At 39.2% G+C, this 19540-nt stretch overlaps 1 protein-coding gene across 1 annotated transcript in view; it reads left to right on the forward strand.

Moving 5' to 3' along the window:
- The window catches only part of dlgap2a (discs, large (Drosophila) homolog-associated protein 2a), a 174841-nt gene that overhangs the window by 148585 nt on the left and 6716 nt on the right, over positions 1-19540 (forward strand). Inside the window, exons 11-16 of the mRNA XM_077559693.1 lie at positions 297-2042; positions 9499-9618; positions 10781-11166; positions 16619-16707; positions 16827-17266; positions 17350-17441. Of these exons, the coding sequence (XP_077415819.1) occupies positions 297-2042; positions 9499-9618; positions 10781-11166; positions 16619-16707; positions 16827-17266; positions 17350-17441 (2873 nt within the window). The remainder of the gene's footprint in view (positions 1-296; positions 2043-9498; positions 9619-10780; positions 11167-16618; positions 16708-16826; positions 17267-17349; positions 17442-19540) is intronic.

Consider the following 19540-nt stretch of genomic DNA (forward strand, 5'->3'; position numbering starts at 1 on the left):
GCAGTGTAAATCATCAAATGAGTCAAAATGGGAAAACTTGATCAACATTATGGACACACTCTGCTATGGTATTACAGAGTGTAAAACAATACATTCTTTAGAATCGATATCTGAACAAATTGTTGAAATAGCAACACAAACCTTTCCATTGTCGATCCATGCTGTAATCTTGTTTTGACTCATGACAATTAGTGCATGACTTGGTGTTACTGCTCTGTGGCAATAAAAAGCACATTCTCTCCAGTTGCTCACACCTGTGGCCATATTACAAATACATATTTACATTTGTCTTCCAGACAGAAATTATGTGCAGGAAGACTCTTGTTTACCCAAGCAAGCCAGGGCACATGAGGATGTGGCAGCAGATAAAGCCCCTTTGGCACATGATGATCTAGGCTGCCCCATCAGAGGAGACAGGTCTTATCGCCGAGATAACATGGTGGCTACAGCCAAACCCCTGTCTGGACCACCAGTCACTCCGATCCTCTTCAGATCCCCGAGACCTACTGGACCAGAAAGGCCTTCGCCAAAAGCCATTCAGGCCAGTATTAAAGAGTCTGCAACACTGGCTGCAGCTATCAGCATGCAATGGAAGGAGGAGGTCTCTGCCATGCGGCTCGAGCTAGCCGAACTCAGGAGGGACCTCTGTAAAGAGCTTCGTGCGTTCAACAGTAATTTCAACACATTCACGAAGCATTACAACACGTGGTCTCCTCAAAGTTGTAAAATGCCAGCAGGAGTGGGTTTGGGTGGAGGGGCTGGGGCTGGGGCTGGGGCGGAGACAATGACAGGTGCGCATGCAGGACTGGGTGCTGAAGCATTTGGAACCTCCGGTGCAAAGGAGAAAGTAAAACATGTATCTAAAGTTTCTGTGGGGACTCAGGCCAGAAGCAAAGCATTGGTACGACAAAGCACTGCAGATGCAGCCGTCAATTGTCCAGAAGAGAAGGAGAAAAAGAAAGGGACACGAAAAAAACTCCCAAAGCAGCTCTCTATGGATCCAAGCATTCTTGCGCGTCCGCAGTCAATGTATGTGGAAAGTGCCATACCCCTTTCCTTGGATCCAATTCTACCATTCTCTGCTAAAACAGCCAAAACTAAGCCTTTGGAATTGCAGAATGTGGGTTCTGCAGTAAAACCAGAAACAGAACTGGAGCTGCCTGGCCAAGATGCTGGGATGTCATGTGATCCTGTAACGAAAGAGCCACTCACCTCCGATGGTACGGTGCAGCTTGGAGAAATATTCCCTGAAAGGCTACAGAGTTCGGTAACAGTTGAACAAGACATGGTAATTACTGCACAGAAAAGCTGTGACAACCCTTCAAATGATTATGGCTTGGATGCTAAACCACCTCATCAAGATGAATCAAAATCCACAGAATTGGACCACATTGAGAAGGAAACTGTTCACCTACCGTTTCCAGTCCCTGTGGTTACAGTGTCTCCTCCAGAAGAGCATGAGTATGACATTATATCAGATTCTGAGTCCCCAGATGATTTTGCTGGAGACAAGTCAGAAACAAAGCCAGTGCCTCTAACAAATGCAGGATTAGAAGAGTCAAAGGGAACAGAGCCAAAAGATATAAACTTACCCGTGGCTTCAACGTCCGACGTGATTGACAAAAGCCATTTTTTTGTTTGTGATGCACCCACAAATGATCAAGAAACCGCTCCATCATGTAATGTGGAGCAATGTCCTTCTATTGTGGTAACAGAGTACTTTGACATCGATTCTCCAGAGAGTCCAACCAACAGCGATCCAAATCCTGACCCCATTGTGTCCCTTCCGGATCGTCACGCTGGTCCTGTCTCAGAGCAAATGCAACTGGATTCAAACATTTCATCTATTTCAGCACAAAGTCAACCAAACACTGAACCAGAGTCGGAAAACTCTGAGTGGCCACCCCTTCCTGAACCTCTTGATAGCACCCCAATATATCATGCTGATCTGGTTCACTTTGACTTAGTCATGCTGACTTCTCTAGATCAAGAAGATCTTGATTCAGTGTTCATGGACCCTGAACCAGAGCCATTAGATCTAAGTATTGACGCTCCATCTATTTTGGACTTAGACAATCCTTTCAACGAATCAGATTGTCCGCAAATTCTCACTGCAGACTCTACCTCACTATGCCCCTTGGATCAGTCATTGTCAGCAGATGATGACTGTTTTAAACCAGCTCCAGAGTGTTGCTTAAATTCTGAGCAACTTGGTAGCGTGACAGTAAAACAGAAAACCCCACTACCACAAGTTACTGTCACAATATCACCTCCTAGTTCACTATCTCCTGATACCTCATTGGAAATGGACTTTGAACCCACAAGTCAATCACCAGATCCTTCATTACATGATATTGATCCATCTTCACATGATCCGGAGGACTTAGTGGTAACTTCATTAGTTCAGGCAAGCATGAAGCCATATGAGATAATAGAAGAGTCTCTTGAGTCCGTGGAGTATTCCCAAGTACATGGGGAACTTGTGAAGCAAAAGACTACAGATAGTCCGGAACGGTCTTTGTATGAGGAAGCCTTTCTATGGTACAGGTGGCAGAAAAGGACCCGGAGAAAAGAACCAGTACGGAGAAGTGCAAGTGTGGAACTTTGGAGTGGGAGATATGAATACAACAGTGCAGAAATCACATATGTATCGCTCACTCTGTGAGCTCGTATTTCAGTCTCAGCAGACAAAATGTAGCCCGGAAGCTATCCATAAATCACAATTAATAGCTGCCAGGGTGATGTAGAGCAATGGGCTGATCCAAATGTAATAAGGTCATTGGCATTCAAAGCAAGGACTTCCTTATAAAATTCCACAAAGAACTGTATTTATAGCATAGTCTTCAGCTGTGACAAATTTAATTAACAATAATGATTCAAGAATGTACACTGGAAATGTTGCATCGGATGGGCACGACAACAAAATGGCTACTGTTCAAGGACTCAGTAATGTCAACTATTTTAAGGAATTCTTTTGGACTATGAAAATTCTGGAGAAAATTGAACAGTTTTGCAGTGACAATGGAAACCTTCCTTTCCTTCGCTTGCTATGTGTGTGTGTGTGTGTTTTCACTCCAAGTTGGAGTGAGGTCATTTGGACAGTTATTATATAACTATGAATTGCAAGGGTGTTTACTATGTGAGCTAATGGATGGACAAAGTCGTATGAAATATGAACCAATGGTCATCTAAAATTCTGGAATCTGGAATACTGTTAATGAAAGTGCATTCATGCTCAAATATATTCCCAATGTAAACCTTACTGGCATATACTGTAGATATACTGTAGCTCTATGTACACACAATGAATACTCACATTCACATCAAATATCTAACCTAAGAACACATAAAAGTAAACCTATTCCAAAACATTTGCTAAATCAGTCATCAAAGTAACAGTAAAAACAGAGATGGGTATTCCGTCAATATTGATGGAAGGTCCGTCAAACCGTCAATACGAGACGGCCATTTTGTTGATGATTAATGAATGACAGAAAACTTAAAAAACAGACTAAGCATTGCCGCAAGTGGATTTTCATCCGTCAATGTAATCGTCAATAACCGGGTATGTTTCAACAGACCTTCTCAGTCGTCCATTCGTCCGACATCCATTTTGCTGACAAATGACGAAAACTAGTTCACTGACGCACTGCAAAGTACTTCCACTTTTCCTCGGACTGCGGCCGAGCCACTCTTTTACTCCTCCAGTAAACAAGTAAATATAGACTTACCATGTTGGCTAACTTCCGCACGCACCATTCTCCAAGCCAAAACAAAATTCGAATTGGGCTCCGTCTCAATAGTGTTAGCTGTCCATGTAGAGCCCGAGTGACTACAGATTGTGATGATAAAGTTTTCCTCCAGCTGTAAATTCCTCATTCTTGCTACATTTATGCACGCATTTGTTTAGTGCTCAATTCTTTTATTTGGCATCATGCATGTTGTTAGACAGCAAAGGGGTCCTTAAGTGCCCCATTTTACATCAGGCAGGTTATTGAACAGCTAAGGGGGTCCTAAAAAAATTTAGTCCATCGGCCGTGCGCGGCAATATTCCCGGTGCACATACTATGTGTGGCGAGTGAGAAAAACAATGGTAACATAACAAGCCATGTCAAGCGGAAAATAGTTGTGACAAAATGTTATTTAGCACGACGGAAGCGTGGTTAAAATAGGCCCTTGAAATTTACTGAAACTCGGTTAAAATAACATTGACGGACTGACGACTGACGAATGACGGATGCTCAAAATTTCATTGACGCGCCCACCTCTGAGTAAAAATAAAAAGGTAATGTTGAGTGATGATATTGTGTATTTGTACTGTAAAGTATTGTCGTTGGGCTCAGGAATCTAAAGGCTGTGAATGTAATCCCACAGAATGAAAAGAATGACATAATGCTCCGAAATAGTTCTGGACATTATTGTATGTTGTTTTTTGTTTTTGTTTTATATACATTTGACAATGAATGGTGAGAGGAATTTGCTAAGGCTGCATGGCATCTTCAGTAATTCAAACTGTGGCATTCCTTACAGTATGTATTTGAGCCAATTCCTCATTTCTGCCTTATAATGAGTGCAATTAAAAGTGCTTACATAGCCACTGACGGCACAATTCTATTAAGAGTAGGGAACAGCTGAAAAACCAGATCAATCACAAGATATATCTTTGCTGTGTCCAATTAATAGACTCCACATGCCCACTGAAGTCTGTGCTCTAATAAAGCACACTGGAACAAAAGGAATCTTTTGAGCTGAGCATCAGTGAGCTTCCAGAATTTTTTTTTTTTTTTTTTTTGGTGCACTACATGAAAGCTTGCTAAATTGGCTGAGGCAGAAAGATTTTAAAGCGATGGGAAGTTAATTGGTTGTATTGTTGTATCCGTTTTGTCCTTTCAGCAGCAAAGACCATCTTTCTTTTTTTCCTCTCATCCACATCCAACTTTTCATTTACAAAACATCTATGCCAACGGAATGTAATATAATGTGCTCCGATATCGTACTACTTTTTTTTTTAAGCCAATGAAATGGAATTGAACTGTGTCAAATAACTGACCTTGTAATGAAAATCATTGCCATTTTCACTGAGGCCAAAATTCAAATAAGAGACTGTAAAATATCTGCTTTCAACTAAATGCTCACAATTGTGAAAAATATGGCTGCTGCTTTTTTTTTTTTTTTTTTTTAATATTATAAAAACATGGCATTTGAACAGGGGGGTGGAGACTTTCTTTAGGAAATCATGTGTTATTAGCATTATGAGTGATGTGCAATGCCACAAACAAATGTACCAAAAGGGTTTTCCTTATTTTTCTTATTCCTTGGTTTCTACCAGCAATACAAAGTGACAGTGCCAATAATGTCTTGTTTGCAGTCCATCCTCCTTTTCCCTTTCATTTACATATCCTTAATAGCCTGCTGCAAAACAAAGTGCTGCATATCCTTTATGGTGATAAATCCAGCGAGGGAAGAAAGACTCTTAATGGTGTGTCACTCAACTCCCCCCCACCTCAGCAGCATGTTAGCCAGTCCTGATAGAGTGGCGCTAACAGAGATGGAGTGTTTGACTCGCTGCCTTGTGTTTGTCAGCCTTGCTAATACCATGCTCGTTGTTTGCACTTGAGTGAGAAAAAGATTAAATCCCTCGCTGTCTTATTATTGGCATTGCTTTTACTCACTGTTAATGATATGTTTTCAAGGTCACATGGCCAGGCAAAGAAATGCTGCCGCATTGCTTACCACAGTCACGCAAGCACATTTACGCTCTTACATCCGAAAGTTACTTGGGATTTGGGGTAGGAAAAAAAGGGGGAGGGTAGTTCACCCTGTAAGAACTTGGCTTGGGGACCTGAAGGCACAGGTTTCCAAGTTCACAATATTGAAGCTTGGCTGGTTTCTGGAGATTTGTTTCTGCCCTTGAGCAAGGCCCCAGATAATAGTAAAACATTAGAGTCCCATTCACTCACACACTTTAAAAGCATTTATCAGGCTTGCAATCTAGGGATGAGAGAAGTTCTCAATGTCCCGCACTTCTGTTTCCATGTTCCAGTCTTTTATTGAGCAGATGAAAACTGACCATACGCCCGTTGCTTTTTTATTTTCCTTCAAAAATCGGGTTAAACCTTTAGCACCAGATTTTTACCTTAACTCATTCACTGCCATTGACAGCTATAGACGTCAAACCTATGAAAACCTAGAATTTGTTTTGGTACATTTAGAAGAGATGTAACATTTGTGATTAATCGTGAGTTATCTAGTGAAATCATGCGAATAATTATGATTACAAATTTTAATCGCCTGATTCCCCCAATTTTTTTTTAATAATCTTTTTTTTTAAAGAAAAGATTATTAAAAAATTAGGGGCATCAGGCGAGTACCATTTTTAATCTCTTATCTTGTAATACAATATAAAAAAACCACTAGGTTTTCATACTGTTGTTGACAAAAGTGGGGAAAAATGTTAAACTAATAGAAATAGTTCAAAGGAATTTTTGACGTCTATAGCCGTCAATGGCAGTGAATGAGTTAAGGTCATGTCCAAAAGGAAATAAACTAGTAATAAAATGTTAACAGAGACCCTGTAATCTAATATGGTCAAAAACCTTGCAGTTGCTTATTGTCCTGTTGGTAAGTCAGCCTTTGTCCATTACTGCCTTTCAAGTTGTTCAGATTTATGAATCCATGATGTTCTATTGGGTGAATATCTGCACAAATCGTCCACACTGCCATTTTTTGGTCACTTTAATGCACAAGGTATGAAGAATTGCTGCAGTGTGACCTAAAATGGGAATGTATTTTCCCCTTTCTTTGTATTCTTCAATAAACCACATTGTCGATTTTTTTTCTGATCATATATACCAGTCAAAGCATTTGATAATTCTGTGTATACATTATATATCCCCTTCAGAGCCATAGATGGTAACCAATCACAATCGCTAGTTGATTTAGGTGAGGAATTGCCTAGTACCTGGCGATTCGATTCGTATCACAATTCATAGGTCACGATTCGATTCGATACCGATTAATCCCGATACGAATCTATAAAGTATCTTTAACTCAAATTTAGAGAATACAAATCAGTAAACTTGTACATGTACACTGTAAGATTTGTATGAAAATGTATTTATCTGAAAATTTAGGCTTATAACTGAGCCACTGCATTTAACAAACAGGTTGAAGTCAGTTTCATGTTTGAACAGCACTAGAATAGAATATTAAGGATTAATGTTCCATCAATATAACATTCCTCTATGCTTAATGTGTAAATCCTAACCCTAAGTAAGACGTTTTGTTGAATATTTCCATTTAAAAAAATTATGTTTAAAAATTGATTCGGCCGCATATTGAATCGATTCGAAAATTGTGTACTGTCATACCGCGATATATTGCCGAATCGATTTTTTTTAACACCCCTATTGATTTGCATGATGTTCATATTAAAAATGTTACATATAAGCTTGGTGGGTTTACAACACGTTACAGCCATACTATCCTGGCGTCAACTATAACAAATAAAAACATGAGATAGCCCCTTTTTTTTCCCATGTTCTTATAAGCGTCAAAATCAGTTGTTTTTTTTATTGCCCAGCAGAAAAAATGCAAGTCTGAAGGGGATATGCATGCCAAGAGATGTCTTTTTGCCAGTAAACACTACATACATGTGAACGAATTGCTTGTCCTCTTGGATCTTATACAAAAGCATATGTCAGGGAATGCTTTGCTAATTTGATCAACACAAATAGAACAACAATGCTGTGGTTCGCCGTTACCATTTTCAAAAACTCAAATTTCTTGATTTTTTTGTCGTTGCAAGCCTTTTTTTTTTTTTTTACCTGTAATCGATCTTCCTTGTGGACTCCAGCAATTCTATTTCTGCTTCTACAATGTCGAAGACTGTGTGAGCTGAATTTTATGAGTATGAGAGGAGCTGCTTTCAATGGCAAGGAACTAAGTCTGCTTTGTTCACTCCCACAACGCCGCAAACGCGCCTTTTTAGCTGCACACAAATATTAGAATTTTCAGTATTTTATAATAAATATAGGACAGGTCAATACTTCAGATAGGGTTTAGGGCTTGTTGGAATTGACAGCCACTTAAAAGGCTGTTACGGTAAGGACTATCTAAAGAACAACAATGTTTTTATTTTACCAGTGTCATGTAAACAATCTCTGAATGAGTCTTCACTTTGGATGAAATAACTGCTGAGTAATGCTGCCTGTGTCGAGATAGGAGTAGGAATTATGAACCAAGGTCCTAACTCTCACCACTACCACCCCATAGCATCCATTCTATTTTTGGTCTTCCTGCTGAGTCATGCCCCCTGAACAAGCTTTTTTTTTTCTTTTTTTTGCATGCACGACAATGCACCTCTACTTACTCTCTATCTCACACAAATACACACGCTTTGCTTCCTGTATCTGTCCACATCTCTGCTTCTTTTCGAATGCATCTCTTCATCATTGGGGGAGTTCATTTTGTGAATGGGCAGCTGCATGAGTCATCGATTCCCTGAAGCAGAACAATCTTCACAGATGCGACTTCTCTGACTATTAATAAACACAACCAAATTAAGGGTGAGAAGGAGGTCAGGTTGTATTGAGAGGTTTGAGGAGCTTGCTTTTATTTCCTCTCTCTTTTCATTTTTGATAGAGGTGTCTCAAGTGATTGTGTTGCTAAGGCTGCAATTTATATGGGAAAATGCTATTAATTTGGCGCCAACCTTTGGGAGGGCTTGCGTGGAGGGTGCTTCTCATTATAACCCAAAAGAGATCCCACGAGGCCGTCATTAATTGCCTTGTGTGATGTAAGCATGTGCTCAACAAAAAACTGAAATCACACAGCTCTCCGTTTTTTCCCAAGGGTAACCCATAGCATCACCTATTGTGTGGCCAAGGGCTCATCCTCTTTGCCTTCCTCGCTCAGAGGTTTCTGCTTGCTTGCATCTTTGATCGTAATCCAGCAGAATATGGACTAAGATGGTTTTGCATTTAAATTAACTACACTCCTCCTTTACTCTTAGAAATGTCAAACAGTTTCCATGACCATTTTCCTTTGGAATTAAACACGAATAGCGCGTTATTTAAAAAATAAAATAAAATAAAACTCTCTATATTAATACTTTAAAAATACCAATCACTACTATTAATTTAACTTTTATTATATTATCTCTCTCTTTCTCTTTTTACAGTTTTTTGTGTTGACACCTTTTTTAGGTTAGAATTTCGCATTTTTATTATTTTTGGCATTTAGTTCTATATACTTTTTTAGCTGTCTTGTATTGCTTATTTTTCTTTACTAAAAGTTTAAAAAAAATATCAAAACTATACGACAATTAGAATAAATGTGATTATGAAATCAAATGAACAACAACCCTTTTACTGCAATGTGTTATTCCAACTCATTTTCCTCCCCCAAAACTCACCTAATGTCCTAGATAAACACAGGTGTTGCTGATTACATAACGGAAGCTTCTCCAGCAAGCTCGTACAGAGCCCTAATTAATGACATCAGCAACAGCTGTGTTTACACACACTTGCGTCAACATGGCTACCGTGGAAAAAGGTCAGTCTGCTGCATTGGTGACAACTGATAGGATAATAATATCGTACCTTAAAACGACCAACGGTGAGATGTGAACATTTTGCTAAATGTGAGGTCATTATTAGCAGGCATCTAGTGAAGCTCTCTATCTTTTGTTTTATCTGAAGAAAAGAACAGCAATCAACATAAATTTGGGGGGGGACGCCAAAATATTTATGATTTCTGTCACTTTGGAGGGTAAATCACTCTCATCCACTATTTAGTGCACAGTACATTGTGCCCATTCAGAAAAAGGATTTTCCATGTTTCCATGTCAGGGGCATTTTATTTTAGACTTGAGACAAATTCAAGATTTGTACTGCAAAAATACATTCACTATAAGAAGAGCAACACATCACAACATGGGTGGGCATATAGTGCTTTTTTTTTATATTAGTTATACCAGTCGGTAATTATTATAAAATATAAATAGTATTTATAAATATAATTATAAAATATAAAACTCAGTTTAAAAGCCATTTCACGTTATCATATGTTTTTGTTTAACATTCACAACAGAAAGTAATTTTCTGTTATTTCACAATATTTTTCTGGGGCCCCAGCTGCCAGAAAATGCCCCTTTTTTTCTTTTTTTTTACAAGAAAGTAATTTTCTGTTATTTCACAATATTTTTGTGGTGCCTCAGCTGCTGGAAAATATATTTTTTAAAAATATGATTTTTATTTTTTTTTACATTGTTTATCTCATATGTCCTTTCAAAGGAAATGTTAATACAATGAATGCTACCATCTATAAGACATTGCAGATATTGTAGTTATTTTCACTTATAAAAAATTGTCAATTCACAAAAAAATTATGGTAAAATTATGAGTTTTTATTGTTAATTTCTCAGTAAATATATATATATTTCTTTTTTTAGGGTTTTAAAGTTAAATTTGACATTTTATCACATTAAATAACAGAAATATTGTGTGTTTTTACAGTTACAGTGATTTCATGTTATTTTACATTTGACATTTAAAATCTGAGTTTATTTTTTAAAATGCTGAAAAAAATGTAAAATAAAAATACATTTCTGTTATATTACAGTTTTTTTAAAGTGTAGATTATTATTTTAAATAAATAATTTTAAGTCCAATTTCAGAATTTGGATAATAGCCTGTGGCACTACCAGACGTGCGATTTTTGTCTCATGGATTTAGATTTACATTCTGTGCGCTATTATTTTACATGTCTTCTTTTGCAGCCATCACCTACACACCAAGCTACAAGAAGCCCCCTCCACCCGTCCCGCCCCGCACCACCTCCAAACCCCTCATCTCCATCACAGCCCAAAGCAGCACAGAGTCCACTCAGGACGCCTACCACGAGGGTAGGCACCTCCACGGCGGCATGTGGGGCCCCGATGGCCTCACCCTGGGCCTGAACCCCGGCAGGGTCCTCTATAACTCGGTTGACAGCCTGGATAGTGCCAAGGCTGTAACTATAGCCATGGAGGCAGCTGGGGTCATGGCTGGGAAGAGGCACCCGTCCACCGACAGCCACAGCTCAGTCCTCACCTGCGACAAAGCCATCCTGGTGTCAAAGGCTGAGGAGTACCTGAAGACACCTCGATCCTCCATCGGAATACAGGTCAGTCTTGATTTTCTGTGAGGGGCTCAAAGAACGCCGCAACTCTTGCCTAATGATACAGACGCACGAGAGAAAGCGAGTTCTCAATTCAGCTGCTAAAAATAGGCCCAGTGAGTCATCATCGCACAATCCATCAATTAGGATTCAAGTCGTGCGATAGCTTGTTCTAGTGAATGGTTCCCTGCAGGCTTCATTCACTCCATCTCCAATTAGGTTTGCATTTGAGCAGTTAATTTGCAAAAACACACCAAAGCCCAACTCGCAATGAATGAACAATGACTAAAAATTCGCTTTCTTTAATGATTGCCCTTCTGTCCTTTTCTTCTTCTTTTTTTTTTGCTCATTAGCCCTCATTAGCCCTTTAGTTGAAGTGATTGATTGCCATTTTTATTCACCCCCAGCATGACTTTCTACTTACTTTTCCTTTTTCTTCCACATTTGTGTTTCCCTTCCTTTACCTAAATACAATACACGTCTGCTTGTCATCTGACTCTCCAGACCACTAAGGCCAACAAAGAGCCTTTTATGCATCTTAACAAAACGCCTCAAATGTATTCATTGTAACATATTTAAGTCATTGCATAAAGATCATATTTAAGTGGAAGTCAACCTTAAACATTTCTTGACAATGATATGTTATATATTACCTCACTAAACATGACATTCTGATTAATATTACATTTGTGGAATATGAGTTAAGCATCAAAATCCAGAAGTTTTCATCATTATCAGAAGGCGGCCATTTTGCCACTTGCTGTCAACTGACGATCACATCACAGTTGCTCAGGGCTCAGGCAATGACCAATCACAGCTCACCTGATTTCTGAAGCTGAGCTGTGATTGGTTGTTACCTGAGACTTGAACAACTGTGACGTCATCTTCAGTAGACAGCCAGTAGCAAAATGGCCGCCCCTCCGAGATGGATAAAAACGGCTGGATTTCGCGGCTTAACTCACATTCCACAAATGCAATATTAACCAGAATACAATATTTAGTAGTGGGGCTGCATAGAATGTGCAAAAAAATTGGGAATGTTGTTTTTACAGCTTGAAACATTTACCAGATGTTAATGACATATCTGTGATGTATCAAGAATTACTGTTCATACACTTTGAAGTGTATTTACGGCTTAAAACAGTAAGGAGGTGTCTTTATAACATGTCAGTGATGAATTGAGAATTATATCGCACCTTTTTTTGTTGTCTTTGCTTAATTCAGCCCATTTGAGAGGTTGGCCCCGCCTCATATAAGTGAGCCAGCCCTCTTCCCGTTGCTTGGCCAATGGCGAGTATGGATTTTGCTACCATGATGATTCAGGGCGTGGTTAGTGGTGGCTGCACTTAGGGCTTCAGTTGTACTTGTTAAAAAGGCAAACTCATCTTAACCCAACGCTAACCCATAGAGGAGATCTGGGATTTGAGCCTTTGCATATCCCCATTCACTCACACACATTTTCTTGCCCTCCTCAGAATACACAGAACATCCCAATACATGTAGAGTACTCAACTACATTGCTCACATGATCCGCTCAACTTTTGATCTTTGCCCTACAAAAAAGCCAGCCGAGCATGATTGAGACTGATTATGACCTGCTGCCTTCAAAGCTTGACAAGGAGTAACATGCAATCAGGATATCATCCTCCCGCACCAGCCCACAGGTTCTGAATGACTTCATTTTGTACTAGCGGATTCCCAAATGGATGAAGTCGAGCCGGCGGGGAATGAGAAGGCGGACAGTGTTAAATCAGAGATGCTCAAGTCTAGTCCTTGAGCCTGTTTTCCATGTCTCCCTCCTCCAACACACCTGAATCATATAATCTGGATGGTTATCAGAGCTTGCTGATGAGCTGATCATTTGATTCAGCTGTGTTGGTGGAGGGGAACATGGAAAACGGTCTGGATGGGGGCTCTCGAGGACCGGACTTGGAGATCCCTGGTTTAAAGGAATTCCAGGGGGTCGTTCCATGCCAAATCAGCCAGTTTGTTTTAACCAAGCAGATTTTGATTTTAATGAAACTTGGTGGACCTGTTGATATTGATGGCACAAAGATAAGTCTCAATTTATACATCAATCGGAGCAAAGGTTTGGGAGCTACGGCCTGTCAAAAAGGGGCATGGCCACCTCCTTTGAACTTTTATATCTCAGGAACGAATCGTCACAAAACACATATTGCTGGAAATGGAATTCAACAGGGATATGCAATCATGTAGAAGATCGATGCATAGTTTAATAATTTGACCTTCAAATTGAACTTGTGCATTAATTGACCTTCACAACATTTTTCATGAAAGATAATTTCTCACATTCCGTATAACACATAACAGTTTGAGAGATTTATTTATTTCAATAAGGAGTCAAAGCATCTTAAAACTCCTTAAGAACTCACCTGGCTTCTCTTCCATTCTACTTTTTACAAGTGCAACTATATAAACGCAGAAGTCAATAGCAGCGTTTTTAAAAGTTGTCAGAGCTGTTAAGATCCTCAACCATTCCTGTAAACTGCCGTGGAAATAAACACACAGTGGCTGTCAGAGTGAAGAATCTCGTTTACTCAACTTATATAGCTTCACAAGTGACGTCTTATCCCATGTACAAGGGCGGCCATAACCCTTGAGGCAGTTGATAAAAACATGTTTCATACCAGTCATGCCACAATGTTTTATTATGACCTCGTCTAACAGAACCAAAGTTAATAGTTTTTTTTTCTCCTATGTTGGTCGGTGAGGGGAGGCTCGCTAAAAGTTCCAACCCAACTGATTTCTCCTACTGTTCTAATTCTAGTTGAGTTGCTACAGTAGAAAAGGTATTCCTGCAAGATAATGCATATGAATGAATTAATTTAGGGTTGAGTTTAGCCTATCACTTGTTAAAGCTCATTTCTGTAAAAGCAACACATTTGTAGTCTTTGTGTCACCATTACTGTTTGTGTGCCTGAAAGCAATGGCGGAGGCACGTGGAGGCCTTTTTTTAAATACTTAGTCATGAATTTCGCTGTTCGGTTTCCTTTTCTACTTTTTTTTTTTTTCTGGAGAGCTCAGTATTGTTCATTCGGTAATTTTACTGATTTGACATGTCATCATCATTGCTCTCCTTTTTTTTTTATATATATATATATATATATATATATATATATATATATATATATATATATATATATATATATATATATATATATATATATATATAAAAAATTTTGGGTCATTTTATTTATTTTTGTATGTGGGTGAATGTGTGCGTGCGTGCATTCATTAGTTCACCTAAAACCTATATAAAAAAAAATCCCATACTGTTTCCCTAAACCGAACACTTCCAGCCAGAGTCGTGAGGCCGTCAGGAAACCCGAGAAAGGACCAAAGAAAAGAAAGGAAAGTGAAATCCAGCACCGACCAGACACCACCCACCAGGCCACCAAACAGAGTCCTTCACCAACCCCAGAGACATCTAAATTTCAACAAATCAGGGAGACCTCAAGAGACCAAAGGAGAGACCGAGGAAAGGAAAAAAATCACTTGTTAAAGCTCATTTCTGTAAAAGCAACACATTTGTAGTCTTTTATCTTTCACCTTGTCAATATGCAAATTGCAACGTAGAAGGCCACTTTATAGCATAAACTGCAGAATTTTAACCTTTCACAGTCATTGTGTCTGGGAAGTGTCACCATTGCTGTTTGTGTGCCTGAAAGCAATGGCGGAGGCACATGGAGGCCTTTTTTTAAATACTTAGTCATGAATTTCGCTGTTCGGTTTCCTTTTCTATATATTGTGTACAGGTCAGTAACTGCCGAACAGTATGGCTGCATGATTAAGAACCACTTATTTAGACATTTCAGGTATGAACTTATGTCCACTCCTATGCGAGTCATGGTTTCACCCTGGCCACCCCAATGAAAACATGTCTGCCTACGCCCCTGCCTGAAAGCATAATGTAGGTGACATGATGGCGGAAATGACAATTTACTCATTGTTAACCCTTTTGTTTTGCTTCCACCAACATTATTATACTCCCATTTCAGACTTTCTATATACGTAGCTAGTCTTCACTTATAATATATTTCCTTGCATTTGAATCATGTCATGTTCCAAAGTAATTTAGCCTCATTGTAATAAAAGATGAATTTCTTCCACAGGTCTCGTATGCACTGCTCTGTTAATGCTCAGTGTAAGAGGAATCATACAGAAAAGTTAATTCAAGTGAGCAAAGGGACAAAATGGTACATTGCCTTCCAGCGGAGTCCATATCTCTCAATATCAACATACTGTGAGGCCTTTTTTCTACAGACACAGGCACAAAATGCTCAGTGGCCACTCGGGAGGGCAGACAGTTGAGCTTTTGTGACATGGAGCCAACAGGAAATTATGATCACTCGACAAAGGAAGCAAAGAAATTAGATAAGAAGGAAATGAGTAAACACAGAAGAGAGACAGACTGCAAGATGGCAACACGGTCAATCATGGAACTGCTGGGAATGCTACAGATACAGAATATCTCTATTTCTATGACACCTATTTAGCTTTCTAGCTAGCTCTTAATCATTGACTGGCTGACAGTCATTTTGAAATTTTAGTGAGGATATGTTTCTATCATTATAGCTTAACTCTCGAGTAATCACAAATTGGATATCTGTTCTAAATGTACAATAAAATATTTGTAAGTTTTCATACTCTTGTTAACATAAAAGTGGGGGGGAAATGTTTAACTAATAGAAATATGGCTGCATCTTTTAGTCATTGATACAGTAATTTCATAATTCATAAAATTGAGTTAAAATTAAAAAGATGTACTGTACTGCAAAAAAAAACAAGTGTGATATTGATTTGTGTTGAGGTCATTTTTATGCCACTAGATGGCATAATTGCATTCATAAGACATTGGTGACAGATCAGTGCATTTTTCTTTCCATATTAAGAGCTATCTAATCTGTAATATGAAGTAACTTGTGAAATTCTGCACATTTAAAAAGAAATGTCAAATACAACTTGACCCCAGTCTCCACAAATATATGCATGTTTATTACATTTATTACTGCTGTATTTTGATGTGGATGTGTCTACTGCGTTGCGACTGGAATTCCCCCAGTGCAGGCTTTCCAAGTAAGGAACGGTAATTAATCGTGTGTTAAAAATTAAAGCGCTAATTTTGTTAACCCTAGTTTGGAGACATTATTCAGTGGTATATCCAACATGACGTTTAAAAATGCTAAGCTAGGCTTTTGTAGTGTTTTAATTTAGTTTTTATATGGCTTTCATTTTTCTATATAAACTTATTTCAGGCGAGAGCAAGCAAGCAAACAGGACCCAAAGAAAGCAACCGTGTTGTCTTTGAAACCTCCATAAATCACCCGATATTTACGGACAAGCTTCAAGCCCAGTCCCTGTTCAATAAAGACACAAGCAATGGGTGGTAGCTCCCATAATGACAGGAATATTGGCTTGTATTGACTCTGTGCATTAGGTGGAGGCTGCAACAGACTCGGAATCTGAAAGCAAAGGCTGCAGGGAATACCATTCGGTTGGAATCCAGGTGGAGGATGACAAGAAAGGGTAAGAGGATGCTTTTGAATCTTTGCTGCAAGTCGACAACTGTCACTTTCATTCTTTGTCTTTTGTTGTTATAAAAAACAACATGTTTCTCAATACAATTTTACCACCTTGGCCTTCAGACAAGGCCGGTTCAAGCGCTCCAACAGCGTGACGACAGCGGTGCAGGCTGACATGGAGCTGGAGGGCTTCCCCACCATGGAGGACAAAGGCCTGCAGTTCGGCGGCGGCTTCCAGCGTCACTCTGAGCCCAGCACGCCCACCCAGTACGGAGCCGTGCGAACCGTACGCACCCAGGGGCTCTTCAGCTACCGCGAGGACTACCGGACCCCGGCTGAGCCCCCCAGTCCCAGAGAGACTACGAGTGAACCCGTGTGGCAGCTGGAGCCCCCCTCCCCACAGGAGAATGCGGTCACATCTGGCGAGTCGGGGCGTAGCTCCCCTTCTCTGAGGAGAGACGGGAGCTGGTTCATGCAGCTGCTCCACACCGAGACCAAGAGGATAGAGGGCTGGTGTAAAGAGATGGAGGCAGAAGCGGAAGAAAATGACTTGTCAGAGGAGCGTGAGTGACACAAACTTCCTTCCCAGATAACAAAATATGTCCATTTTAATTACAATATCAAGTATGTATACTTTGTGTTACAGTCTTGGGGAAAATCCGAAGTGCTGTGGGGAGCGCTCAGCTGCTAATGTCACAGAAATTCCAGCAGTTCTATTGGCTGTGTCAGCAAAATCTCGTAAGTATGTCAACTTTCAGGTGAGATGTCACAACTCCACAGATTGTAATACCAGCTGTAAGCAGTTACGCTGTTACACGTGTTATGTGTTACAAAGTAGCACATTACTGTAACATTATTACACATGCGTATATGTACAGGTAAAAGCCACATTTCAAAGAGAGTTGCATTTTAACAGCCATTTTCACTGAAGCAATCCCCTTCGCTCCTGGCTGTTTTACTGGATTTTGACTGATTATGCAAGGCCCACAGAATATTGTGTTATATTGCTATAAAACACATGGAACCTACCAAAAGAAAGATTAGAGTTTCTTCTTTCATCAGGAAAAAGTATATTTCTACCGGTTTCCATTTTGCAGCAATTAGCATTAGAATATAGCTACGTTTTATCATCATTTACAAATCTATGTAAAACTGTGGGGAAATAAGCTTGTTTCCAACAGGGCCCTGGTAGATCTCGTATACTCTGCTGCCACCTGCTGGCCCTTTTTGTTATAACTACCATTGCTTCACCCGTTCTTTAAAGTTCAGAGGCTGCATCAAAGCCTTCTGTATGCTCTAGCATTAAAAAAAACAACAACTTATAAATACGTCTTTGGGGACACTTAATACATTTAAAATAGAACATATTTGTACAGTTCTGTGAGCTAATGAGATAAAGGGAAGTCAACACCACAAAATATTCTTGACTATAATATGTTCTATGCAGCCCCACTGGTATAAATACGGTATTCCAGTTAATATTGTGTATCACAATATGAGTTAAGCAGCAAAATCCAGCCTTTTTGCCACTTGTTGTCGACTAAAGATGACATCACAGTTGCTCAGGTCTCAGGTAACAACCAATCACAGTTCAGCTTCAGAAAACAGGTGAGCAGCACTCTGTTAGTTGACCAATTCCTATTTCGACAAGGTGCTCTGGCCATCTTGTGGCGTCTTAGAGCAACATAGAGCACAAAAAATGAGAATAGGTGAGTTTTTCCGCGAATGATAGAGATAGGTTACCCCCCAAAAAATATGCAAATGGTTAAATTCACATTTCTGCGGGGGAACACTGTAATTGAATTTGGCATGCTATCAAAGGCAATATGGTCATCTTGGCTCGCTGAAGTCGAAGCAATACACTGTAGTCGGCTACAATGTCATCTTTTTGCCTGGTATCCTTTTCAACCAATTTTCAGGTTTCTGGGCCTGTTTTTGAATCATATCTGATGCATAAAGTGATAAAAACAACTGAATATTAAAATTCAAATCAGTTTTTTAAAATGTCATACACAGGTTTTTAAGGCAAGTCTTACTCCTCATGTGATACCTTTCCCAAGTTATTCAGTAAATTCAGCCATTTTAATCTATTATAGTTACAAAACTGCAATGACACACTAACAGACTCAATCAACCCCACTGAAAGCAATTGATTTTAGAAAGCGACAAAAATGAGAATCGATATCTATCTGGGACATTTTTATTCTTCCTAAAAGCTTTGGGGGGGGGACTACATGAGAGAAGATGAATGTAGTTTGGATGATGATGCTACGCGCTGAATACAAAAGAAGCTCACACAAAAGCCTTGGTTAATACACGTAAATACCTTTTGCACATGGACAAGTTGGGCAATAGTTGTGAGACATTATTACTAATTATATGTGAGCAGCAGAAACTAACCATTCAGTGAGAAAACTTTTTACCACAAAAGAACACATTATTCTGTACTTCTTAAATGTAGTCATTACATACAGTATATTGATGGCGATATAGGCGACACACATGGACAAAATTGTTGGTACCGCTCTGTTCATAATAATAATAATAATAATGACAATTAACCAACGAAAATCAGACAGTGTGAATTGTGGTGTAACGGAATTGTTAAAAAATAATAATAAAGTCATAAATTATGGCTGGGACGAAAATAATAAGCATAATTGGAACAATCAGAGGACAGACAAATGATGATGTCGCTCTTTGTGAAGGCACAGAGTGGTGAATCTCTGATTAGTAAAGAAAAAAAAAGAAAGAAAGAAAAGAAACAGCAATTTTTTCCTGAAGGCATTGAGCAAATAATATTTTCATGGTAACACATTGAAACCGAAATCTGATTG

The sequence above is a fragment of the Vanacampus margaritifer genome, chromosome 1 (genome assembly GCF_051991255.1).
Source record: "Vanacampus margaritifer isolate UIUO_Vmar chromosome 1, RoL_Vmar_1.0, whole genome shotgun sequence".
In the NCBI taxonomy this organism is placed as follows: Eukaryota; Metazoa; Chordata; class Actinopteri; order Syngnathiformes; family Syngnathidae; genus Vanacampus; species Vanacampus margaritifer.